This window comes from Amphibalanus amphitrite, unplaced genomic scaffold (genome assembly GCF_019059575.1).
Source record: "Amphibalanus amphitrite isolate SeventyFive unplaced genomic scaffold, NRLGWU_Aamphi_draft 000245F_arrow, whole genome shotgun sequence".
Taxonomy (NCBI): Eukaryota; Metazoa; Arthropoda; class Thecostraca; order Balanomorpha; family Balanidae; genus Amphibalanus; species Amphibalanus amphitrite.
In genome coordinates this window covers 230,956-258,189 of record NW_024881740.1, presented here as the reverse complement: position 1 = coordinate 258,189, position 27,234 = coordinate 230,956, and the positions used below count along the sequence as shown (strand labels likewise).

The window sequence follows — 27,234 nt, the reverse complement described above, 5'->3', positions numbered from 1 at the left end:
CTTGCCTAATTCGTTGAGAGAACCATTGTATTTATCGTAACAACCACAAGAAACTCAAACAAGTTGGTGTAACAAAACAAGATGATCGAGCCTGAACTAAGGCCTCCAACTGCGCTCTGATGGCTGTAGCGCCACCTACACGGCCAGTGTCGGCTCGGGGCGCCACCGGTGCACCATTCCGGGTCGTAGCATCACTAGACGTAGCTGTAGTTCTCCTTCATCTTGCAGTTGTCCTCGTACCACTCTCCGAGCACCAGATGGCGACACTCGCCTATGTGCATGCCCTCGAACTGCGCCATGAAGGCGGCCAGCCAGGGCGGCATGCGGCCGGCGATGGGCGCCATGCGCGGGTGGCCGGGCCGGTGTGTGTCCAGGGAACGGCCGCCGCGGCCCCTGCCGCGCCGCCGGCCGCCCCGGCCCCGGTCGTCCAGGGAGCCGGTCCGGCCGCCGGCGTCGTCCGGACGGCGGCCGGACCGTCCGGCCCGCTCGGAGCCGTCGCCCCGCTGCGGCCCGCTGTCGGCCGAGGTGCCTCGCGTGCGGGTCGAACTGGTGCCGTTCGAGTCCTGCAGCCGTGACAGCGACACTGGCGGCGGTGGAGTGGCAGTCAGTGAGACAGGGCCTTCAGGGGGGCAGGGGGTAACAGACGGCGACACTGGCGGCGGTGGAGTGGCAGTCAGTGAGACAGGGCCTTCAGGGGAGTGTGGCAACAGACAGACAGCGACACTGGCGGCGGTGGAGTGGCAGTCAGTGTCCAGTGAGACAGGGCCTTCAGGGGGGTGTGGTAACAGACGGCGACACTGGCGGCGGTGGGGGGAGCAAACAGTGGGGTGGGGCCTTCAGAGGGGAACAGTGACGCTTGCTTGGAGAGGGACACTCAGGCTGAGATATTGGTAACGGGAAGAGGGCAGTCTGATGATGTCACAGGAATCTGAATACTCTCCAACCAAATATGAATGTGGTTAGGATACTGTCTCTAAAACCCAGCCATTGGAGGCTCAAAAAGGCCTCAGTGGTACGGTGAGTTCGGTATCAGATCGGTACTCACAAGGGTACTCGGTACTCACTCTGACTGCGCGCGGGGCAGGTGAAGCCGTGGCTCTTGTCCCAGTCGGCGGCGCGGCACTTCTTGCTGCAGTAGATCACCTGTTTGCACGCCGAGCACACGATCTTCCGCCGCTTCAGGTTCTTACGGCAGGCATGGCACTTCAGAGGCTGGCGGCAGCGCATCCGCAGCGTTCATTAGGCCCTCACAGCCCGCAGCGCGGGGTCGTGGCCGGCCGAGGAAACTTTAATTTCCACAGCTTTTAGCTTTTCCCTTAGCAATATCGCTCTTATCGCACACCACAAACCTTAACCATGACCGTCAAACGTTCCGTCGAATTGACACACTGCGGTACGCTACGCTTACACTACATAACTATAACCGGGTTTAGCGCTCAATAACAACGGGAACTAGCGTATTCCCTTTCCTCAGAGACCAGCTTCAGCAGATCATATGACAACTCTGTGCGAGTCATCGTTGTAGGTAATCATTGAGAAATCCAGGCATGAAAGCTCACAACACGACTTCAGGGCCATCCCAATGATAGTTAAATGCAATATTTGCATCAATCACCGACGGTTAGCCCGTACCGTCCAGTAACGCAGGGGTGTTCCCCGGCCGGCCAGGCTGTAACGAGTGTCACTGTTGTGACGGCCAGCCCGCGTCACCCACCTTTCCGTCCGGTCCGAGCATGGCATTACCCAGCTCCACGTGTGCCGCCAGTTCGCCATCGTCGGCCTCTGAGGGACACATCGGCCCGGCTCAGGTCATTGTCATTACACGAGCAGCGCGGTACGCATCCCGGCAGCCACTCCACGGCGACGGTTAGTCCGTCAGCCCCGAATTCGTCCGGGTGTAAAGGAGATTAAATTGTAATTTTTAGGTTGCCAACAGCAGATCACATGTCTGGTCTGCTGATTGTGCTACTGTTGTGCGTTACTTGTGCTTTAAGCTTTAATGAATAGCATATCGGGCTCCAGGTCCTAAACATTTCATTGGCGGGTGATGTCACGTGCATATCAGAATTATAGCGCAGCCAATTTTGACCGTTTCGTCACGGTGCCAATGACACTCATAATATGGAAATCGGTTCCCAGAATTCCGGGAACTTTTGTTTACCAATTCTTCCTTTTCTACTTTTATTTCATTTGCTACCACAGAAAGCATTTTTTGGTCGCACGGAATAAGCTGAGCTCACCATGCAATTGGGAACAAATAGTAGCACTGCACGATGTAACCTTACACTTAGGTACACTACAAATTGTACCTACAAATTACAATCGCATTATACCTACCTACCATACCAAACCAGTAACACACATAATAAAAGCATGTCCGTCTGCCGACTACCCAGTTATGTTTTTGACGCGGTGTGTGTACGCTATTCCCTTGTTTGGCGATTCACAGCCGCTGTTGTATCCAGGGATGGCCATCTATCACGACTGATGTGCTGAGGGATTGCGCTGGACCCGCAACAAACAGGCGTGATGAGGGCTGTGTGTATTCTGCGGCGCGGTGTGAACCATCTCTATGTCTTCCCAGCCGCAGACAGCTCGACATAAACACGTAACGTGATCCTGGACGCCAAACACGCACTCCCGGCTCGCTGGGGAGAGCTAAACCGTCTCCGGGACGCAGGCGAGGTAAATGCCATTTTAGGAAGTTTCTTAGAACTTTTAAAGGCACATTAACCCGCGCCCGGCTGGGGGTCCTGGATTTCCACGCCCTGCTGGGGGGGGGGGGGTGTTTGAACACCCCCCCCCCCTTGTAACTCGGCTCCTGGGCCACGTAGCGATACGCGGAAGGCGGCGTTCGAAAGAGCGTCAAAAATAATGACGAAATCACTTCGGTCAATTTTTTGGTCAGGTCAAAGGTCAGGTCACCAGAGGTAATTGAAGGCAAAATTTCGCCGATTTCCAGGTCGAATGTCGAAAATTTCCAAGAAGCCAACGCATAACTCGAGAACCAATAGAGCTACAGCGCCGCGGAAAAGCGCATTCGATAGCCCTATTAAAGCCCTTTCTGAGTGATCCTCTCAGATTTGACCTAACGTCAACGGTTTTGCCTGCAGGGGGCAAAAACTGCAAAAATAGCTGATTTTTTCGGAAACAGTTTTTCTGCAATAACTTTTGACCCAAGCCTTGTACGAGCTTACTTTTACCGGCATTGTGTTCCTCTTGTCAAGACGCATCGAATGAATTATAAGTTGACCTTGAAAGGTCAACTTGAAAATTTGACCTCAGGTCAAGGTCATGACCTGACCGGAAAGGGTCATGTTGCATATCAGTCGATCCGTATCGTCGAGCTGAACACATCTAAGGCGTTTTCATCGCTCTAGCATGCCTCTATCAAAAGTTATTTGCGAAAAACTGTTAGATACCATTCGTGACCTAAGATGACCTCAGGGCATAAACAAGGGTCACGGACACCATTTTCATGTTCAGTGTGTCTAAACCACTTGTAATTCGGTGTTTGGGAGTGTTTATAATGTCTTTTGTCCAAAAGAGGCGCATTTCAATTTTCTCCCATTGACTTATAGGTAGGGTAGCCTGGGGCAAGACGCCCCAGATAATTTATTTTGCTACATAACTTTTGTCCCACATCACCTGGAAGGCCAAATTTGTGCTCAGTGCGTTCTTTGGACATTTTACTTTAAATTCCACCCCTCAAATTCATTCACTTATGATCGGGCTCCTAGCTAGGAAGTGATTTGTGAAGCAACTGCAAATGGGGCATTTTGCCCCAACCCCAGGGCAAAACGCCCCACGGCCTGGGGCAAGAAGCCCCATACTCTAGATTAAAGATTAAACATGCTAGTTGACTTAAATCTTATATGAGAGGTCTGTTAGACCTTGGGAAGCACGGCACTGAAGTTAGCTCCTTCCACCCTATCAGGTGTTCAGCTATGACACTATTGTATGAGCAGGTTTTTCACCTGCCTCATAAGGCCAAATAATAAATTATTGCAATGGAAATGTTAACAAAATACTTCCTTTGCCATCCAGTTGCTGAGAAAAGTACATATAAATGCATAGAAACTTACTGTTAGCCAGCTACCGAACATTAGGAAGTGGGTAGTCCGAACAACACATGAGGTAAAACGCCCCAGGGGGCGTTTTGCCCCGCGACCTACTGGGGCGTTTTACCCCATCACGTAGTTTGGTCAGAGAACAACGCCTTGCACTCCAGCAAGGCATAATTTAACACGAACCAAGCCGGCATTATAAGCGTTAGATAAAGTTGTTCAAAATACATAAAAGTCGTTAACCTGATTTGGACCATAAATGAACGCCATGATGCATAAGCTGACAACAAAACATAAAAATCACTCCAAAAACACATTTTTGGCTATATCTCCCTAAAGAGTCATCACAATTTCTTTCCAGTTTGCTCATATAATGATCATATAGTGCACGTTTTATAGAAGAGATGATGTTTCTCCAGACGTCTGTCAAGACAGCCTCAGATTCAGATTCACTTTCAAAATCACATTCGGACCCCCTTAGATTTTCATAAAAACTGGTCCATGGGTACAGTTTTGGACGCTGATTCCATTGGTGAAGTCTGTTTTTCGCCACATATTATACTTTGGGCCCTAGAGGCATTCAAAGTTTTTTGGGAGCGAAGGGGGACCCCCTTAGATTTTCATAAAAACTGGTCCATGTGTACAGTTTTGGACGCTGATTCCAACAGTGAAGTCTGTTTTTCGCCACATATTATACTTTGGCCCCTAGAGGCATTCAAAGTTTTTTGGGGCGAAGGGGGACCCCCTTAGATTTTCATAAAAACTGGTCCATGGGTACAGTTTTGGACGCTGATTCCAATGGTGAAGTCTGTTTTTCGCCACATATTACACTTTGGCCCCTAGAGGCATTCAACTAGTTTTTTGGGGCGAAGGGGGACCCCCTTAGATTTTCATAAAAACTGGTCCATGGGTACAGTTTTGGACGCTGATTCCAATGGTGAAGTCTGTTTTTCGCCACATATTATACTTTGGCCCCTAGAGGCATTCAAAGTTTTTTGGGGCGAAGGGGGACCCCCTTAGATTTTCATAAAAACTGGTCCATGGGTACAGTTTTGGACGCTGATTCCAATGGTGAAGTCTGTTTTTCGCCACATATTATACTTTGGGCCCTAGAGGCATTCAAAGTTTTTTTGGGGCGAAGAGGGACCCCCTTAGATTTTCATAAAAACTGGTCCATGTGTACAGTTTTGGACGCTGATTCCAACGGTGAAGTCTGTTTTTCGCCACATATTATACTTTGGCCCCTAGAGGCATTCAAAGTTTTGGGGGCGAAGGAGGACCCCCTTAGATTTTCATAAAAACTGGTCCTTGGGTACAGTTTTGGACGCTGATTCCAATGGTGAAAACTGTTTTTCGCCACATATTATACTTTGGGCCCTAGAGGCATTCAAAGTTTTTTGGGGGGCGAAGGGGGACCCCCTTAGATTTTCATAAAAACTGGTCCATGTGTACAGTTTTGGACGCTGATTCCAACGGTGAAGTCTGTTTTTCGCCACATATTATACTTTGGCCCCTAGAGGCATTCAAAGTTTTTTGGGGCGAAGGGGGACCCCCTTAGATTTTCATAAAAACTGGTCCATGGGTACAGTTTTGGACGCTGATTCCAATGGTGAAGTTTGTTTTTCGCCACATATTATACTTTGGGCCCTAGAGGCATTCAAAGTTTTTTTGGGGCGAAGGGGGACCCCCTTAGATTTTCATAAAAACTGGTCCATGTGTACAGTTTTGGACGCTGATTCCAACGGTGAAGTCTGTTTTTCGCCACATATTATACTTTTGCCCCTAGAGGCATTCAAAGTTTTTTTTTGGTGAAGGGGGACCCCCTTAGATTTTCATAAAAACTGGTCCATGGGTACAGTTTTGGACGCTGATTCCAATGGTGAAGTTTGTTTTTCGCCACATATTATACTTTGGGCCCTAGAGGCATTCAAAGTTTTTTTGGGGCGAAGGGGGACCCCCTTAGATTTTCATAAAAACTGGTCCATGTGTACAGTTTTGGACGCTGATTCCAACGGTGAAGTCTGTTTTTCGCCACATATTATACTTTTGCCCCTAGAGGCATTCAAAGTTTTTTTTTGGTGAAGGGGGACCCCCTTAGATTTTCATAAAAACTGGTCCATGGGTACAGTTTTGGACGCTGATTCCATTGGTGAAGTCTGTTTTTCGCCACATATTATACTTTGGGCCCTAGAGGCATTCAAAGTTTTTTTTTAGGGCGAAGGGGGACCCCCTTAGATTTTCATAAAAACTAGTCCATGTGTACAATTTTGGACGCTGATTCCAACGGTGAAGTCTGTTTTTCGCCACATATTATACTTTGGCCCCTAGAGGCATTAAAAGTTTTTTGGGGCGAAGGGGGACCCCTTAGATTTTCATAAAAACTGGTCCATGGGTACAGTTTTGGACACTGATTCCAATGGTGAAGTCTGTTTTTCGCCACATATTATACTTTGGGCCCTAGAGGCATTCAAAGTTTTTTTGGGGCGAAGGGGGACCCCCTTAGATTTTCATAAAAAACTGGTCCATGTGTACAGTTTTGGACGCTGATTCCAACGGTGAAGTCTGTTTTTCGCCACATATTATACTTTTGCCCCTAGAGGCATTCAAAGTTTTTTTTTGGGAAGGGGGACCCCCTTAGATTTTCATAAAAACTGGTCCATGTGTACAGTTTTGGACGCTGATTCCAACGGTGAAGTCTGTTTTTCGCCACATATACTTTGGCCCCTAGAGGCATTCAGATTCACTTTCAGAATCACATTCGGACCCCCTTAGATTTTCATAAAAACTGGTCCATGGGTACAGTTTTGGACGCTGATTCCAATGGTGAAGTCTGTTTTTCGCCACATATTATACTTTGGGCCCTAGAGGCATTCAAAGTTTTTTTGGGGCGAAGGGGGACCCCCTTAGATTTTCATAAAAACTGGTCCATGTGTACAGTTTTGGACGCTGATTCCAACGGTGAAGTCTGTTTTTCGCCACATATTATACTTTGGCCCCTAGAGGCATTCAAAGTTTTTTGGGGCGAAGGGGGACCCCCTTAGATTTTCATAAAAACTGGTCCATGGGTACAGTTTTGGACGCTGATTCCAATGGTGAAGTCTGTTTTTCGCCACATATTATACTTTGGCCCCTAAAGGCATTCAAAGTTTTTTTGGGGCGAAGGGGGACCCCCTTAGATTTTCATAAAAACTGGTCCATGTGTACAGTTTTGGACGCTGATTCCAACGGTGAAGTCTGTTTTTCGCCACATATACTTTGGCCCCTAGAGACATTCAAAGTTTTTTTTTGGGGAAGGGGGACCCCTTAGATTTTCATAAAAACTGGTCCATGTGTACAGTTTTGGACGCTGATTCCCATGGTGAAGTCTGTTTTTCGCCACATATTATACTTTGGCCCCTAGAGGCATTCAGATTCACTTTCAGAATCACATTCGGACCCCCTTAGATTTTCATAAAAACTGGTCCATGGGTACAGTTTTGGACGCTGATTCCAATGGTGAAGTCTGTTTTTCGCCACATATTATACTTTGGGCCCTAGAGGCATTCAAAGTTTTTTTTGGGGGCGAAGGGGGACCCCCTTAGATTTTCATAAAAACTGGTCCATGTGTACAGTTTTGGACGCTGATTCCAACGGTGATGTCTGTTTTTCGCCACATATTATACTTTGGCCACTAGAGGCATTCAAAGTTTTTTGGGGCGAAGGGGGACCCCCTTAGATTTTCATAAAAACTGGTCCATGGGTACAGTTTTGGACGCTGATTCCATGGTGAAGTCTGTTTTTCGCCACATATTATACTTTGGCCCCTAGAGGCATTCAAAATTTTTTGGGGGCGAAGGGGGACCCCCTTAGATTTTCATAAAAACTGGTCCATGTGTACAGTTTTGGACGCTGATTCCAACGGTGAAGTCTGTTTTTCGCCACATATTATACTTTGGCCCCTAGAGGTATTCAAAGTTTTTTTTGGGGAAGGGGGACCCCCTTAGATTTTCATGAAAACTGGTCCATGTGTACAGTTTTGGACGCTGATTCCAATGGTGAAGTCTGTTTTTCGCCACATATTATACTTTGGGCCCTAGAGGCATTCAAAGTTTTTTTTGGGCGAAGGGGGACCCCCTTAGATTTTCATAAAAACTGGTCTATGTGTACAGTTTTGGACGCTGATTCCAATGGTGAAGTCTGTTTTCCGCCACATATTATACTTTAGCCCTTAGAGGCATTCAAATTTTTTTGGGGGAAGGGGGACCCCCTTAGATTTTCATAAAAACTGGTCCATGTGTAGAGTTTTAGACGCTGATTCCCATGATGAAGTCTGTTTTTCGCCACATATCATACTTTGGCCCCTAGAGGCATTCAGATTCACTTTCAGAATCACATTCGGAACCCCTTAGATTTTCATAAAAACTGGTCCATGTGTACAGGTTTGGACGCTGATTCCAACGGTGAAGTCTGTTTTTCGCCACATATTATACTTTGGCCCCTAGAGGCATTCAAAGTTTTTTGGGGCGAAGGGGGACCCCCTTAGATTTCCATAAAAACTGGTCTATGGGTACAGTTTTGGACGCTGATTCCAATGGTGAAGTCTGTTTTTCGCCACATATTATACTTTGGGCTCTAGAGGCATTCAAAGTTTTTTTGGGGCGAAGGGGGACCCCCTTAGATTTTCATAAAAACTGGTCCATTTGTACAGTTTTGGACGCTGATTCCAACGGGGAAGTCTGTTTTTCGCCACATATTATACTTTGGCCCCTAGAGGCATTCAAAGTTTTTTGGGGCGAAGGGGGACCCCCTTAGATTTTCATAAAAACTGGTCCATGGGTACAGTTTTGGACGCTGATTCCAATGGTGAAGTCTGTTTTTCGCCATCTAAGGGGGTCCCCCTTCGCCCCAAAAAACTTTGAATGCCTCTAAGGGCCAAAGTATAATATGTGGCGAAAAACAGACTTCACCATTGGAATCAGCGTCCAAAACTGTACCCATGGACCAGTTTTTATGAAAATCTAAGGGGGTCCCCCTTCGCCCCAAAAAAACTTTGAATGCCTCTAGGGGCCAAAGTATAATATGTGGCGAAAAACAGACTTCACTGTTGGAATCAGCGTCCAAAACTGTACACATGGACCAGTTTTTATGAAAATCTAAGGGGGTCCCCCTTCGCCCCAAAAAACTTTGAATGCCTCTAGGGGCCAAAGTATAATATGTGGCGAAAAACAGACTTCACCATGGGAATCAGCGTCCAAAACTGTACACATGGACCAGTTTTTATGAAAAACTAAGGGGGTCCCCCTTCCCCCCAAAAAAAACTTTGAATGCCTCTAGGGGCCAAAGTATAACATGTGGCGAAAAACAAACTTCACCGTTGGAATCAGCGTCCAAAACTGTACACATGGACCAGTTTTTATGAAAATCTAAGGGGGTCCCCCTTCGCCCCAAAAAAAGTTTGAATGCCTCTAGGGGCCAAAGTATAATATGTGGCGAAAAACAGACTTCACCATTGGAATCAGCGTCCAAAACTGTACCCATGGACCAGTTTTTATGAAAATCTAAGGGGGTCCCCCTTCGCCCCAAAAAACTTTGAATGCCTCTAGGGGCCAAAGTATAATATGTGGCGAAAAACAGACTTCACCGTTGGAATCAGCGTCCAAAACTGTACACATGGACCAGTTTTTATGAAAATCTAAGGGGGTCCCCCTTCGCCCCAAAAAAACTTTGAATGACTCTAGGGCCCAAAGTATAATATGTGGCGAAAAACAGACTTCACCATTGGAATCAGCGTCCAAAACTGTACCCATGGACCAGTTTTTATGAAAATCTAAGGGGGTCCGAATGTGATTCTGAAAGTGAATCTGAATTAGGGGCCAAAGTATAATATGTGGCGAAAAAGAGACTTCACCATGGGAATCAGCGTCCAAAACTGTACACATGGACCAGTTTTTATGAAAATCTAAGGGGGTCCCCCTTCCCCCAAAAAAAAAACTTTGAATGCCTCTAGGGGCCAAAGTATAATATGTGGCGAAAAACAGACTTCACCGTTGGAATCAGCGTCCAAAACTGTACACATGGACCAGTTTTTATGAAAATCTAAGGGGGTCCCCCTTCGCCCCAAAAAAACTTTGAATGCCTCTAGGGCCCGAAGTATAATATGTTGCGAAAAACAGACTTCACCATTGGAATCAGCGTCCAAAACTGTACCCATGGACCAGTTTTTATGAAAATCTAAGGGGGTCCCCCTTCGCCCCAAAAAACTTTGAATGCCTCTAGGGGCCAAAGTATAATATGTGGCGAAAAACAGACTTCACCATGGAAATCAGCGTCCAAAACTGTACACATGGACAAGTTTTTATGAAAATCTAAGGGGGTCCCCCTTCCCAAAAAAAACTTTGAATGCCTCTAGGGGCCAAAGTATAATATGTGGCGAAAAACAGACTTCACCATTGGAATCAGCGTCCAAAACTGTACACATGGACCAGTTTTTATGAAAATCTAAGGGGGTCCCCCTTCGCCCCAAAAAAACTTTGAATGCCTCTAGGGCCCAAAGTATAATATGTGGCGAAAAACAGACTTCACCATTGGAATCAGCGTCCAAAACTGTGCCCATGGACCAGTTTTTATGAAAATCTAAGGGGGTCTCCCTTCCCCCAAAAAAACTTTGAATGCCTCTAGGGGCCAAAGTATAATATGTGGCGAAAAACAGACTTCACCGTTGGAATCAGCGTCCAAAACTGTACACATGGACCAGTTTTTATGAAAATCTAAGGGGGTCCCCCTTCGCCCCAAAAAAACTTTGAATGCCTCTAGGGCCCAAAGTATAATATGTGGCGAAAAACAGACTTCACCATTGGAATCAGCGTCCAAAACTGTACCCATGGACCAGTTTTTATGAAAATCTAAGGGGGTCCGAATGTGATTCTGAAAGTGAATCTGAATGCCTCTAGGGGCCAAAGTATAATATGTGGCGAAAAACAGACTTCACCATGGGAATCAGCGTCCAAAACTGTACACATGGACCAGTTTTTATGAAAATCTAAGGGGGTCCCCTTCCCAAAAAAAAACTTTGAATGCCTCTAGGGGCCAAAGTATAATATATGGCGAAAAACAGACTTCACCGTTGGAATCAGCGTCCAAAACTGTACACATGGATAAGTTTTTATGAAAATCTAAGGGGGTCCCCCTTCGCCCCAAAAAAACTTTGAATGCCTCTAGGGGCCAAAGTATAATATGTGGCGAAAAACAGACTTCACCATTGGAATCAGCGTCCAAAACTGTACCCATGGACCAGTTTTTATGAAAATCTAAGGGGGTCCCCCTTCGCCCCAAAAAACTTTAAATGCCTCTAGGGGCCAAAGTATAATATGTGGCGAAAAACAGACTTCACCGTTGGAATCAGCGTCCAAAACTGTACACATGGACCAGTTTTTATGAAAATCTAAGGGGGTCCCCCTTCGCCCCAAAAAAACTTTGAATGCCTCTAGGGCCCAAAGTATAATATGTGGCGAAAAACAGACTTCACCATTGGAATCAGCGTCCAAAACTGTACCCATGGACCAGTTTTTATGAAAATCTAAGGGGGTCCGAATGTGATTCTGAAAGTGAATCTGAATGCCTCTAGGGGCCAAAGTATAATATGTGGCGAAAAACAGACTTCACCATTTGAATCAGCGTCCAAAACTGTACACATGGACCAGTTTTCATGAAAATCTAAGGGGGTCCCCCTTCCCCAAAAAAAACTTTGAATGCCTCTAGGGGCCAAAGTATAATATGTGGCGAAAAACAGACTTCACCGTTGGAATCAGCGTCCAAAACTGTACACATGGACCAGTTTTTATGAAAATCTAAGGGGGTCCCCCTTCGCCCCAAAAAAACTTTGAATGCCTCTAGGGCCCAAAGTATAATATGTGGCGAAAAACAGACTTCACCATTGGAATCAGCGTCCAAAACTGTACCCATGGACCAGTTTTTATGAAAATCTAAGGGGGTCCGAATGTGATTCTGAAAGTGAATCTGAATTAGGGGCCAAAGTATAATATGTGGCGAAAAACAGACTTCTTCGTTGGAATCAGCGTCCAAAACTGTACACATGGACCAGTTTTTATGAAAATCTAAGGGGGTCCCCCTTCGCCCCAAAAAAACTTTGAATGCCTCTAGGGCCCAAAGTATAATATGTGGCGAAAAGCAGACTTCACCATTGGAATCAGCGTCCAAAACTGTACCCATGGACCAGTTTTTATGAAAATCTAAGGGGGTCCGAATGTGATTCTGAAAGTGAATCTGAATGCCTCTAGGGGCCAAAGTATAATATGTGGCGAAAAACAGACTTCACCGTTGGAATCAGCGTCCAAAACTGTACACATGGACCAGTTTTTATGAAAATCTAAGGGGGTCCCCCTTCGCCCCAAATAAACTTTGAATGCCTCTAGGGGCCAAAGTATAATATGTGGCGAAAAACAGACTTCACCATTGGAATCAGCGTCCAAAACTGTACCCATGGACCAGTTTTTATGAAAATCTAAGGGGGTCCCCCTTCGCACCAAAAAACTTTGAATGCCTCTAGGGGCCAAAGTATAATATGTGGCGAAAAACAGACTTCACCATTGGAATCAGCGTCCAAAACTGTACACATGGACCAGTTTTTATGAAAATCTAAGGGGGTCCCCCTTCGCCCCAAAAAACTTTGAATGCCTCTAGGGCCCAAAGTATAATATGTGGCGAAAAACAGACTTCACCGTTGGAATCAGCGTCCAAAACTGTACACATGGACCAGTTTTTATGAAAATCTAAGGGGGTCCCCCTTCGCCCCAAAACAGCTTTGAATGCCTCTAGGGCCCAAAGTATAATATGTGGCGAAAAACAGACTTCACCATTGGAATCAGCGTCCAAAACTGTACCCATGGACCAGTTTTTATGAAAATCTAAGGGGGTCCGAATGTGATTCTGAAAGTGAATCTGAATGCCTCTAGGGGCCAAAGTATAATATGTGGCGAAAAACAGACTTCACCATGGGAATCAGCGTCCAAAACTGTACACATGGACCAGTTTTTATGAAAATCTAAGGGGGTCCCCTTCCCCAAAAAAACTTTGAATGCCTCTAGGGGCCAAAGTATAATATGTGGCGAAAAACAGACTTCACCGTTGGAATCAGCGTCCAAAACTGTACACATGGACCAGTTATGAAAATCTAAGGGGGTCCCCCTTCGCCCCCCAAAAAAACTTTGAATGCCTCTAGGGCCCAAAGTATAATATGTGGCGAAAAACAGACTTCACCATTGGAATCAGCGTCCAAAACTGTACCCATGGACCAGTTTTTATGAAAATCTAAGGGGTCCCCCTTCGCCCCAAAAACTTTGAATGCCTCTAGGGGCCAAAGTATAATATGTGGCGAAAAACAGACTTCACCGTTGGAATCAGCGTCCAAAACTGTACACATGGACCAGTTTTTATGAAAATCTAAGGGGGTCCCCCTTCGCCCAAAAAAAACTTTGAATGCCTCTAGGGCCCAAAGTATAATATGTGGCGAAAAACAGACTTCACCATTGGAATCAGCGTCCAAAACTGTACCCATGGACCAGTTTTTATGAAAATCTAAGGGGGTCCGAATGTGATTCTGAAAGTGAATCTGAATGCCTCTAGGGGCCATAGTATAATATGTGGCGAAAAACAGACTTCACCATGGGAATCAGCGTCCAAAACTGTACACATGGACCAGTTTTTATGAAAATCTAAGGGGGTCCCCCTTCCCCCAAAAAAAACTTTGAATGCCTCTAGGGGCCAAAGTATAATATGTGGCGAAAAACAGACTTCACCGTTGGAATCAGCGTCCAAAACTGTACACATGGACCAGTTTTTATGAAAATCTAAGGGGGTCCCCCTTCGCCCCAAAAAAAACTTTGAATGCCTCTAGGGCCCAAAGTATAATATGTGGCGAAAAACAGACTTCACCATTGGAATCAGCGTCCAAAACTGTACACATGGACCAGTTTTTATGAAAATCTAAGGGGGTCCCCCTTCGCCCCAAAAAACTTTGAATGCCTCTAGGGGCCAAAGTATAATCTGTGGCGAAAAACAGACTTCACCGTTGGAATCAGCGTCCAAAACTGTACACATGGACCAGTTTTTATGAAAATCTAAGGGGGTCCCCCTTCGCCCCAAAACAGCTTTGAATGCCTCTAGGGCCCAAAGTATAATATGTGGCGAAAAACAGACTTCACCATTGGAATCAGCGTCCAAAACTGTACCCATGGACCAGTTTTTATGAAAATCTAAGGGGGTCCGAATGTGATTCTGAAAGTGAATCTGAATCCCTTAAGGGGCCAAAGTATAATATGTGGCGAAAAACAGACTTCACCATGGGAATCAGCGTCCAAAACTGTACACATGGACCAGTTTTTATGAAAATCTAAGGGGGTCCCCTTCCCCAAAAAAACTTTGAATGCCTCTAGGGGCCAAAGTATAATATGTGGCGAAAAACAGACTTCACCGTTGGAATCAGCGTCCAAAACTGTACACATGGACCAGTTATGAAAATCTAAGGGGGTCCCCCTTCGCCCCCCAAAAAAACTTTGAATGCCTCTAGGGCCCAAAGTATAATATGTGGCGAAAAACAGACTTCACCATTGGAATCAGCGTCCAAAACTGTACCCATGGACCAGTTTTTATGAAAATCTAAGGGGTCCCCCTTCGCCCCAAAAACTTTGAATGCCTCTAGGGGCCAAAGTATAATATGTGGCGAAAAACAGACTTCACCGTTGGAATCAGCGTCCAAAACTGTACACATGGACCAGTTTTTATGAAAATCTAAGGGGGTCCCCCTTCGCCCAAAAAAAACTTTGAATGCCTCTAGGGCCCAAAGTAAATATGTGGCGAAAAACAGACTTCACCATTGGAATCAGCGTCCAAAACTGTACCCATGGGCCAGTTTTTATGAAAATCTAAGGGGGTCCCCCTTCGCCCCAAAAAAACTTTGAATGCCTCTAGGGGCCAAAGTATAATATGTGGCGAAAAACAGACTTCACCATTGGAATCAGCGTCCAAAACTGTACCCATGGACCAGTTTTCATGAAAATCTAAGGGGGTCCCCCTTCGCCCCAAAAAACTTTGAATGCCTCTAGGGGCCAAAGTATAATATGTGGCGAAAAACAGACTTCACCGTTGGAATCAGCGTCCAAAACTGTACACATGGACCAGTTTTTATGAAAATCTAAGGGGGTCCCCCTTCGCCCCAAAAAAACTTTGAATGCCTCTAGGGCCCAAAGTATAATATGTGGCGAAAAACAGACTTCACCATTGGAATCAGCGTCCAAAACTGTACCCATGGACCAGTTTTTATGAAAATCTAAGGGGGTCCGAATGTGATTCTGAAAGTGAATCTGAATCTGAGGCTGTCTTGACAGACGTCTTTCTCCAGAACCTTGCCAGTTCCGAGAAACATCGGTGAGGCGTTTTACCTCGGCGGGGCGACTTGCCCCGGTCTACCCTAATGGGGAGGTCGCAAAATTGACCTGACCTTAGGTCATCGATATCAAAATTCTGAGATATACATTTTGTACATGCTATTGCTCTTAGCAATGGCTGAAAGTTTCAAAGCGATCGGTCACTCGATGTAGCTATGACAGATATTGAAACTTTTTATGAGGTGAGGTCACTTCAAGTGACCTGGTGACCTGACCTTGAATGACCTTGGTCTGAAATTTTCACAACATGTGTAGAATTGATGTATGATAAGGTGTACCAAAAACGGCGGCGCTCCGCGCCGCCGTTTTTGAGATATTCGCGAAAAACCACAAGGGGGGTGTTCAAACACCCTCCCCAGCAGGGCGCGGGTTAAATTAGGCACATTATTTAATTTAATGTGTGTATGACAGGCAGGTCATACACACATTTAACCCTCGCCGGACCTATTGGTTTTCTACATACGCGCCGGCCGAGGGGGGGGGGGGGCGGGTACGACCCCCCTCGCCGTTCCGCCCCTGGTGGAGCTAGCGCGTCGCGGAAAAAAACGAGCGTGTGTGCCGTTACGAGACGCAGAGATTGGTACCCAATTTTAAGGTCCTAGGTCAACCGGTGACCTCTGAGGTCAGGTCAAGTGCCCCAAGGTACGGTTCCGTTTTTGGTGAATAACTTCGCAAAAAACGGCCGCAGAGCCGCGATTTTGGCAGCATCGTGTTCGCCTCGCTCAGGCGCGTCGAATGATATACTTTTTGTTCGGGTCAGGTCAACTTGGGGTGTTGACCTCAGGTCAAGGTCAGGTCAGCACCCCCAGGTCACGAAGTTGGTCAAAAGAGGTCATGTCGCATATCATTCGATTCGGCAGGTCTTCCTGAGTCCATTGGTGGCTTTCCCGACTCGCTAGCTCAATTTGATCAAGAGTTATCGACGAAAAACTAATATGACCTTGATGACGTCATAAATGACGTCACGCAAGGTCAACATTGCAAAAGTAACGCATCTAACCTTGCAAGGAGTGCATCAAATCACGATTCTGTGTGCTTGAGATAGTTGGAGATCGTTCTCGGCGCCAGAATAGCAGTTTTCATTTTTCCCCATTGACTTATAATGGTGAGGTCACGAAAATGACCTGACCTCATATGACCTTTAGGAAAAATCCGAGATATACAAGTTGTGAGACTCATAATGGATACTAGATCCTGCAAGTTTCATTTCCCTGTGACATCTCCTCTGGCAGTGAGGGCGTTGCGAAGTTGCGACATCTGAAGACCGTGCAGAGGTTCACTTATGACGTCATAGGTCAGTGACCTGACCTGATCCAAAAATGCGGTTGGTGTCAAAAGATCCGGCTTGAATCAAAGGTCAGGTATGCCAAGTTTCAGCTCTATCGCCAGCGTGTTCGGAGCTATCGCGAAAAAAACCCTATGGGGGGCGGCACCCGCCCCCCCCCCCCGGCCGGCGAGGGTTAATAGGAGACGCGGGTGCAATTTTACAATTTATTGTTTAATTTGTCTGTTAATTGAGGCTTGAGAAAGGTTGTACGACTCGTCCAAAAGGGGCGAAGTTCGGCTGGTGTGGATTACGAGTATAATATGATGAGCAGAGATATAAAACCCAAGCAAATGTTTTTCATATATTCGCCAAAACCGCAAGGGGGATGTTGTGTTCAACTCCCCCTCGCATCCTCTTCCCAGCAGGGGGCGCTGGCTGAAAGAAATATGAACGTAATTACGTCGCAAAAATGGTGTTTTATGCCTAACGATATTTCCGATTTCCCAAATGTTATTGCACACATTCACAAAACAAACCCCCACGGTCGAGAAGTGACTGTTACTCGAGTCGATTACCTACCTGCCCTCCTTTTCCGTCGTTTGCCCTTCTTCCCTGCTTTGCTTGCGTCTTCATCGGAATCCGAGTTGAGCAGGTCATCTCTGACGAAAATATTGCGAGTCAGGCTGTCAGTGCTTGTTTCATCGGCGTTTTAAACGTATTTATGGCCATATTTTGAACAAATAAGTTACATATCTTAGAATGTAACTAGGTAGGGAATGGATACCAAAATCAATTCATTCTTCTCGATTTGATGAGCTCTTTATGGTCCAATGTTTAAATTATATCGTAAAGATCTCGTACTGCATCTGCAGAGAAAATATTGCTTATTTATTTGAATAAATAAATTATTTTAATTTTTATGTGATGCTCAAGACATTTCGTTGAACTGTCCACAATTTGTTCCGGTAATCATCCACTGAGTCTGTCCGGTGACCACATTGTTGGTCACGAGCGGACCCGGGTGGGGCTCTCTGGAGCCCTTCTCAGCACAACAAGGGTCGCCGCCGAGTGCGGTCGTTCCATCAGTAATGATCCCACAGCCTGTCCCAGAGCCACGAACGCTTCCTCAGAGCGATCGTATCGCCAGACCCTTCACAATTCTCAGTGTATCCAACTGACCGGTTCTCATATCACGGGCAAACACTTCAGAGGTCTGTGCTTTTACATATGTAAAATGCGCAAGTCGTACAACATTTTGCATCCGTGTAATGTGTATCATCGATTGCAAGAAGAGCTGACATTGAAGAGCGAGAGAGAGAGAGAGAGAGAGAGAGAGAGAGAGAGAGAGAGAGAGAGAGAGAGAGAGGGAGAGAGAGAGAGAGAGAGAGAGAGAGAGAGAGAGAGAGAGAGAGAGAGAGAGAGAGAGAGAGAGGAGGGAGGATAGATTGCATTGGTGGCCGTGTAAATGTTTACGTATGCGCTATTCGTATAATTCAGTCGCTTCTACTCACGCGAACGAGTCCATGCGCAGTTCGGCCGACATTAGCTTTGGAGTCCTCCGACCGTAGTTAGGACAGCCTTTGAAGCATTTGCCCAGGACTCGATCACAGATGGGACAGAAACATTCTGCCGATAGCACCTTGCAACAAGCGGGCCTCAGTCACAAATTGGACGAATCCTGGCTACACTTATATGCACTATATGCAGCTTTACTCGTTATTCTTGAGTCGTGACCTAAGCAATTTGGCCATTTGTAAAAGCGAAAAGCTACTTTTGAAATCAGTAGATGCGGCACCATCAAACGACCGACATGCTATCTTCAGTCAACTAGCACGCGCTATAACACCCACCTGCTAGCACATGGCTATCTCAAAAAGCTGCCACTTGTCAACCGTCCTCTCGCCACTCACCACCAGTTTCCTTTTCCTCTTCCTGCGCCCGGCGTCGGGCGAGCTGTCGGCGGCGGCCGGCTCGGCTGGCGACGCGCCCGAGGCGGTGGTGTACTCGGCCGTGGTCAGCTCGGCGTCCTCGAACAGGCCCTGTTCGACCAGCGGCGCCATGTGCTGGTGGCGCCGCAGCTCGTCAGAGACCAGCTCCGAGAGGAACGCCAGGAACGCCTCGCGCTGCTTCTTCTGTCCGCGCTGGGCGCCCTTCAGCTGGTGAGGTGGCGCCGTCAGCAGGCTGTCGACAAACGCCGCCAATCGGACCGAGGTGGGGTGCTGGGACTGGGACGGACTGGCTGGGAAATGGAGCTGAACAAATGGAAATCGTGAGCCTGGTGGAATTTAACTCGGGAGCGTTCCAAAGGAGAGACGTCTATATAAAAGGACGTTATGATAACCCTTTGCTTCCACCAATATAGAATTTGAACTTAAGTCAGTCCCATTTGTAGCCGCCGACTACGTTATTATGTTTTTGTTCCTTTCTTTCTTTTCGTTTCCTTTACCGTGCCCTATCCTTCCCTGCCCTGCTCTTTGGTTTCGGTCTGGCTCTTTGTTTGCGCGCTCTAGTTTACTTTCTGTCTGTGACCTCAGGCTAGGTCACGTGGTGTCTGTGCCCGGGAGCGATGGGCCGGGTCAGTGCGGTGAGGGAGAGCGGCGGCGGCCAGGGGCCAGTCTGGTCTGAGTGGCGAGCGGGAGAGCTAGTAGCGAGCGGAGTAGCGAGTGTGAGCGCACAACGAACGGGAGAGTGCACGGGAGAGCGCGCTCGATAAGTGACGAGAGGGGTGACGAACGGGAGAGCGTTGAGCCGCTTCACCGAGTGCAGCTGGAGTTCCAGTATATCATTCGAGGGCGCAATTGCCGGTAAGAATCTGTCTGTACTGATTAGTTTTTGATTTATATTGATGTTCGATGTTTCAATGTTAGAAAGCTTGAGCCAGACCGATCGATTTAGCTATTTATTTACGTAAAATTCAGAAACGATGTTTTAGGGATGTTCGTTGTCGTTTTCAGTGTCATGGCGTTGAACGATGTTGTTCTTTCGCAGCAACGGCAAGTATTGTCACGCAAAGGCGTGTGTTGTTGGCGAGTACCTATATCGAGTGTTGGCGTTGTGCAATACAGCCAGTCGCGGAGCACGTCCTTTTTGGTGGAGCACCGGGGAGCGGCTACACCATTGGCGATACAATATGTGAAAGTCCAAGAGCGAATCCTGCATGATTCTGAATTTTCAGAATATATCATGCAGTTTCTCAAACTTTAAGTAACATCGAGCGTCTACATAAAGCACGGGTTCCCGTTTTCTCACGTGTCGTCCGTGACGTTGATCCACTGTGCGAACTCGAGGATGTTGCCCGTCTTGCCCTCCTCCTCGAGAGGGTACTCGTTCAGCACGTTACTCCCGTAGGCCAGCAGCGTCCGCACCTGAAACAGTAGCGCCGTCTCTGCATGTTTATTCGGTCAAACCTACTGCGTTCTTCCTCTGAATTTCTCGGACCGTCCGCACTGTATGACGCATTTTTCTTCAATCGGCATCTAAATGACGGTGTTTTTCTGCAGCACAATACATTTAAATAAATGGCCTCCATTCCGAAGAGGAGCGCAAATGCGAAGTGTTTTCGCATTTTTGACACAGATGGGAGCATCCATCTTCATTGTTCGCATTATGCCCGACATTGACGCATCAAGGTATTCGCCTGAGGCCTCTTGCACCAAACTACCTAGCTAGGTAAAATCGAAAAACCGGTTTCAGAATAAGCTAATCTAATGGTGGTAAATTTGTTTGCAATAGCCCAATACATAATCCTACATGTGCTTGCTAAATTTTGCACGCAAATTGTTACATTTGAGACTTGGACTGGGTATACGATGCAAAATAATCCAAGCATTGGTGCAAGAGGATTTTGGTGCAAGAGGCCTCTGGTCGACTATTTCACTTCCGGAAGACTCTGAGGACCAATAACGGAATTCACCTCCTAACGGCTGACGGCAGGCGAAACCTGCGCCTCACGTTACGTCGTGTCCGAGACCTCTCACTGCTATCGCTGCCAACTGCCCTTTAGTATCAGCTGAATTATCCCCCCCCCCATTTTCTCCCCAATTAACGAAACACATTTTCTCCTCCCTCCAATCCATGTGACATTTGCCCTCCCCCCCCCGCCCTGCACACACACACCAGGACTCGCTCGCATCATCAATGGGGACAGACATGGCTATAAGAGCTGTTCTGTACTCATGCAGATTGCAGGGCCCAGGTCGCGGGCGCACTGACCATCTGTTTCCGTTCCTCCAGCTGAAAGGCCGGCTCCACTGCCGGAGAGACGGCCAGGCCCAGCGCGTCGTAGTGGGGCGGTCCGAGCTGGCGGAGCGGGTCGGCGCCGCGTGTCATCAGGTCGACGGCCAGGGTCATGTCACCGGTCAGCAGAGCCAGGGTGGTGGGCGAGTGGCCGTTACAGAGCGCCTCCACGTCGGCCCCCGAGTCCTCCAGCAGGTTCATCAGCCGCCGGGACACCTGGGAGAGAAGGGGGGGGGGGAGGTGGCAGCACGGGTATCAGCCAACGGTACAACTGGGAGAGAGACAACACGTTTACCAGCCCACGTACACTTTGGAGAGATGACGACACGTTTATCAGCCTACACCTGGGGCGTGGGGTAGATGGCAACGGTCGACTGGCGGGAGATCCATGGGTTAGGAGAGGGGCGGGTAGGACACCAATACGTAGCTACATACCGCAGCTGCAGATTGATACAGCTGCTCGAAGATCGCTACAATTCGAAGATCGCAACAGCTTTAGTCGGCTTATTTGTTCAGAATAGTCCAACTATGAGGAGAATCATTTTCATGCAGGGTCAGTTATCAGCATTAATTTCCCACCTAATTGCGGTTAGGCGTTTCTTAGAATGCAGCGTATATGTTTGACCCGTACTACAGACTCGTCTCCCCATATAGCTCGAACTATCTATTTTGGGGCTCCGGTGGGCGCCAGTGAAGCTCCAGCAGTCGATAGATCATTGTCATCACGATCAATCAATCGGCAGACAAGTCGTGTTATTGGTTCGGCTGGGTTCCATGACAAAACGTAGGCGGGTTTTGATGACCGGTGTTAAAGAGTTGATGGACCAGCACGGGTCGCGCTGTTAACGTACGTGTATAGTTGGGTAATTTGCATTTGATACGTTTTTTTATTTCTACAACTCTATATACATGATTGATAATTGGTTATAGGGTGCTCACTAATTCTGGCTCATTTTTAGCGATTGCTGATAAATCATTTTCATATATCCAGTAAGACATAATGTAGGCAAAGCTGCCAATACCAGTGCTAGTGCATGTCCTCATCTAATCCATCACCCGGAGAGATTTCTGAAGCGGTCCCATGTTTCCCTCCGAGCGGCATTCTGATCATTTCTTGGTCGCACGAGTCGGCACATTCACCACTTTTTTTTGTCTAAGAGTCGGCGCATATGTACATGTGTTCATCACTTTTTGGTCGTACCAGTCGGCATAGGTACTCGCTGTCCGCTGATACTTTTTGCTTTTACGAGTCGTCTTACCAAAAATCAAAAGTGGTGACAATGTTTTGGTCGTAAATATACCACTTTTTAGTCGTACGAGTCGGCGCATACTCACCACTTTTTGGTCGTACGAGTCACTTTACTAGAAAGTGGAAATACGAGCCGACTTGCTCGCCACTCTTTGGTCGATACGAGTCGGTTTACAGTTTACACTTTACTCACCACTTTTTGGTCGTAGGAGTCGGCGGGCCGCTGACAGACGACGTGCAGCGGTGTGCGCGCGCCCAGCTGCTCGGGCAGCGGCAGCTGGCGGCGCTGCAGCAGCTGCGGGTCCAGCAGCGCGGAGCCGCGGTCACTGGCGGCGTTCGGGTCGGCGCCGCGCTGCAGCAGCAGGGCCGACAGCTGCAGACTGCCTTCGCCGGGCAGAGAGCAGGAGACGTGCAGCGGCGACAGGCCGCCCAGCTGTGGGGGAGGGGGCGTCAGGCTGTCCACTGTCCATCTGTCTTACAAATTTGTGTGACATTGAAACGCAGCTAATGGGTGGTGCAAATGGGAAAGCAGTTAGCCAGTCCCAAGGTTGTGGATAGCCTGCGACCTGGTGATGACGGCTGGTGAACTGACCTCGTCTGTACGATAGTGTCACTGTATGCCTGATGTACCAATCTGTCTAAATTGTCCCAATAAGCCCTCCCCGTCTCTGACCTGATGTGGCAGCCGGCTGTTGGGGTCGCCGCCGGCCGCCAGCAGCGCGGCCAACAGCGGTTTGTCGTCGGCCAGCAGAGCGTGGTGCACGGCTGGGAACGGTACCTTACTGGCCTCCGGGCTGGCACCGCGCCGCAGCAGCAGCCTTATCATGGCCAGCATGTCGGCACTGCTGCGGGCGGCGGCGCACGTGCGACGTTAGCGGCGCGTCGGCGGGTGATCGGGGAGGGACGTGTTCCGACTGACCGCCGGCCGGCAGACAGAGACTCCCCACACTGCAGAGTCACATACTCATACGGCGCCGACCGGAGCGGCGACCAGACGCCCGCTAAGCCGCTCATAAGGCCGGCCGTCGGTCCGTGTCGTTCTAAGATGACACGGAGTGATGCCCGCGACAACTTGGCCTCAATACGGCCCGAGCGGCCGCTCTGTCAGAATCTGCACGCCGCGCTAAGACAATGTAATAAGCTCAGTATGTGCTTATAAGTTAACATTAGAACGGAATATGTTCCAACAACTGTATTCCATTTATTTACCTACTACCTACATTTCAAATTTCATCTAAATCTCAATCTAAACGGTGGTTTGATTAAAATGCCGGACATAAGCTAAGTAGGCGCTAGACTTGGACTATATTTAGTTACACACAGCATGCTGCGATATTTAATACCTAATCTCTTTTGAGATAAATCGGGGTTTCTCTGCTCTCATAAATAAAATAACATTCTTGTCATAACATGCAGCTGAGCCCGTGATTACAAAAATGACAAATAATCCGTTCTGTCAAAATGGTCAGGGGTGCTCAGAATGGGTACGGGGACTGTTCACTCTGAGGATGACGTGCCTGGCACGGCGGCCGTGACTTACCCCGGGCAGGGACTGGTGTACTCGGTCTCGGGTATCCTGCCATCCACCCCGCCGCAGAAGGCCTCGATCAGCCGGACGGCCGTCTCCTGGTTGCTCTCGTCTGCGGCGGCGGCGGCGGCGGCGGCCAGCGCGCGCTCCACCGATGGGCAGCAGCGCGGCAACTCGGCCGGCAGCCGCTCCCACCACGAGCCGTCGGTGCCGTCGTCGGTCCGCGCCGACAGCAGGCTGGCGGCCGGAGGACGGGCCGCGGCGTCCGCCTCCTCCGGCCAGCCGGACGGCCAGGCTGGCGGCGAGGGCGGCCCGTCCGCGGCCGGCTGATCGGCGGACGGCCGCCTGCTCGGGGCCGCCGATCCGGGGACCGCCGCGTCACCGTCTGCTGGTGCCGGTGGAGAGTTCGATTCCGAGCCGGCGCCGCTCTGCGCGGAGCCCTCCGGCTCCCAGTGCTCCCGCGAGTCCTCGGCCGGTGGCGGGAGAGCGTCCGGTGTCCGAGCCGCCGCTCTGGTCTCGGCGGTCGGAGTGCGCGGCCGCTGGGCAGTCTCCACATGTGACGGCTGCGGGGAGCCCGCCGGGACCTCGCTGGTATCGGGGGTATGTTCCCTTGAGTGGCCTGCCGCGGCCCGGACGGTGTCCGCCTCTCCCGGCGGGTGGGAGTGAGCGTGCGACCCCTGTCGCCGGCGCCGGGAGCTGCTCGGCGGGTGCTCCAGCGTCAGAGCGGGCCCGGGCACCAGCGCCTGGCGGATGTCAGGCGGCTCGGAGCTGTCCGTGCCGGGACTGCGGCGCGGTCTCGGCCGGCGCACGGCCTTCTGACGGCGGGCGGCCAGCGGCACGGGTCGCGCGGGGAACGGGCGCCGGCCGCGCTCACACGGCCGCGGCTCGCCGCCGTGCCACTCCAACACGCCGTCCAGCTCCTGCAGGGACGGGAGCGGCGCCAGTCACACGGAGAAATCGCGCACTGTAATGTGCCTATAGTATACACTGCTCAATGCGTAACGTCGAACTTACACACGGAACAGTACTCACAAATGCGTGGATTCATCCGTACCGAGCGGACTGCATTGCGCTCAATTTCATAATGTCACCAGCTCAAGTAACTTTCTTCAGCCCTTAAAATGCCTAAAAAATGTGTTTGTCAAATACGCACGTCGTTGAGCTCGAGGTGCGTAAAGACGCTCAGCTGGTCGAGGTGGTAGCGCGTGCTGTAGTCGGGGTGGTGCAGCGACAGACAGAGGCTCAGCGCCGACAGGCCGCAGTCGGTCAGCTGGTTCACGTTGGCGCCGTGGTCCAGCAGGGTGTTCACCGCGGCCGTGTGGCCCCGCATCTGGACATAGGACAGAGGGGGTGAAGGTATGGAGGTATGGGGCGGAATACGGGGCACAGACGTGCTATACCGTATAGCAGACTGCATGCACATTGTACAGAAATGGACGCGGACGGTACGGTAATTACAGAACTGGACCCAGACGGTACAATTATAACGGCACTGAGCACAGACGGTATGATTATTACAGAACTGGACAGAGACGCCACGGCAATTACAGAACTGGACAGAGATGTCACGGTAATTACAGGACTGGACAGAGACGTCACGGTAATTACAGAACTGGACAGAAACGTCACGGTAATTACAGATCTGGACAGAGACGTCACGGTAAATACAGACTGGACAGAGACGTCACGGTAATTACAGGACTGGACAGAGACGTCACCGTAATTACAGAACTGGACCCAGACGGTACAGTTAAACAGAACTGAGCATCGACGGTAGGATAATTACAGAACTGGACAGAGACGTCACGGCAATTACAGATCTGGACACAACGGTACGATATACGGCGCAGACGGTAATCAGCGAACTAGTGCAAAACTAGGCAAAGGGCAACTGGCAAAGACAGTAAGCACATAATTTGATAGCGGTATTACATTGGACAGAGGCAGTACCTATGTATGTACCGAGAGCCAAATATCATGTTCTCCCGCGGTGTCCTCTGCTCTGGATTCGCTGTCGACCACCTCTTGCCTTGTACAGTCTGTCTTAAAAGTACCGCGCAAAGTAACGGTGGATCCATCAGGCGTGACTGAGGAAGACGGCAATTTTTTCAAACTCAATTTTTAGCCATTCTAGACCACATAGCGCAAAACAAAGACCACCGTTAGACTCGCCTGACGAGCTGCATCGAATCAATACCTACCCATACCCATTTTATGCAAAAATATCAACTTTTAAATCTGACCTCTTTTTACTTGACATTGACCTGACCTCTACCCGGAAGTGACCTAAGCCGCTCCTGATGGTCTTATTACCAACACCATTTAGTTGGAAATGAAAAATTGGTCATTAAACATGCATCGCACAGCCCTAGTAGAATTTGGTTCATGTGCTCAGGTGCTGACCCTTGGTGACCTGACCTGTGACCTGACCTGGTATTATCAACGACCTCTAATAGCAACATATGTACTAGGCAACTGATGTCCTATCGCTGATTTTCGATAAAATGCGTTTTACTCGATGTTATAGCGCTTTCCCTAGAAGACCCGTGAACGGTGAAACATTTCATCTTCGACCTGACCTGTGACGTCATCGGTGTCCCAGATGTCAATGAAATTGGATTTCCTTCAAACATTTGACAAGGTTTTCGAATGCCGTAGTTGAATTTTGCGGACCCATCTAGTAGTTTCGGAGATACTAGGGGGGGGGGGGCAAAAAAATAGCCCCTCCACCACCATGGTTGCGTTATAAGCAGACCCCACCAGGGCGCGGGTTAAATTACAAATATAGTATAATAGTTAGTTATATATAGCTAATTAACATATATATATATATATATGCGTGTATTTCGGCAACAATCCTTCCTGTAGGCACTTGGTGCCTACAGGTTAAAGAAGCCGTCTTCAAGTTAAAGAAGCCGTCTTGATCAAAGAACTTCAGCCGAAGCTTAACATTCAGTACGATTTTCAAGGCGTACTGAAACTGTACGATAGCTCTTTATGATTTTCGGGATATCTCCAGTCAGAAGTTTTACTTGCATATTTTAGTGCGTGATTTAAGTTTCACTATGTAAAAAAAATATTCCGTGAATGTGACAAATTGTGGCATTTCTGCTCCTATATTTTGTGACATAGCTGTGTACCTATAGGATCTGAGATTGTGATTGAACCCTAAAGTAGTCAAAATGTAGATCATGATGTACGTTCACACATATTTACTTGTCTATATTTATATAATTTAAGGTGTGAGTAGGATATTGCTTGATAATGTGAAAAGTTCACGAAACGTTGCAAAGAGAATGAACAATGAATCTATCGGTGACCTCATTTTTCGCGTGGGAGAACAAGAAAAGCGAGTGGTTAGATCAGTCGAACGAACTCAAAAACAATTCATAAACTGCCAATACGCGGTCATATATATATATATATATATATATATATATATATAT

At 48.4% G+C, this 27,234-nt stretch overlaps 1 protein-coding gene across 1 annotated transcript in view; it reads right to left on the bottom strand.

Annotated features, from left to right (window-relative positions):
* Positions 1-9: 9 nt before the first annotated feature.
* The window catches only part of LOC122386258 (ankyrin repeat and MYND domain-containing protein 1-like), a 36,882-nt gene continuing 9,657 nt past the window's right edge, over positions 10-27,234 (bottom strand). The window contains exons 7-18 of the mRNA XM_043375292.1: positions 24,942-25,118; positions 23,801-24,708; positions 22,934-23,105; positions 22,454-22,693; positions 20,988-21,227; positions 20,025-20,140; positions 18,686-18,956; positions 18,287-18,414; positions 17,355-17,434; positions 1,715-1,782; positions 1,065-1,212; positions 10-583 (exon numbers count right to left, since the gene is read on the bottom strand). Coding sequence (XP_043231227.1) covers positions 195-583; positions 1,065-1,212; positions 1,715-1,782; positions 17,355-17,434; positions 18,287-18,414; positions 18,686-18,956; positions 20,025-20,140; positions 20,988-21,227; positions 22,454-22,693; positions 22,934-23,105; positions 23,801-24,708; positions 24,942-25,118 — 2,937 coding nt within the window. The 3' untranslated portion in view covers positions 10-194. The remainder of the gene's footprint in view (positions 584-1,064; positions 1,213-1,714; positions 1,783-17,354; positions 17,435-18,286; positions 18,415-18,685; positions 18,957-20,024; positions 20,141-20,987; positions 21,228-22,453; positions 22,694-22,933; positions 23,106-23,800; positions 24,709-24,941; positions 25,119-27,234) is intronic.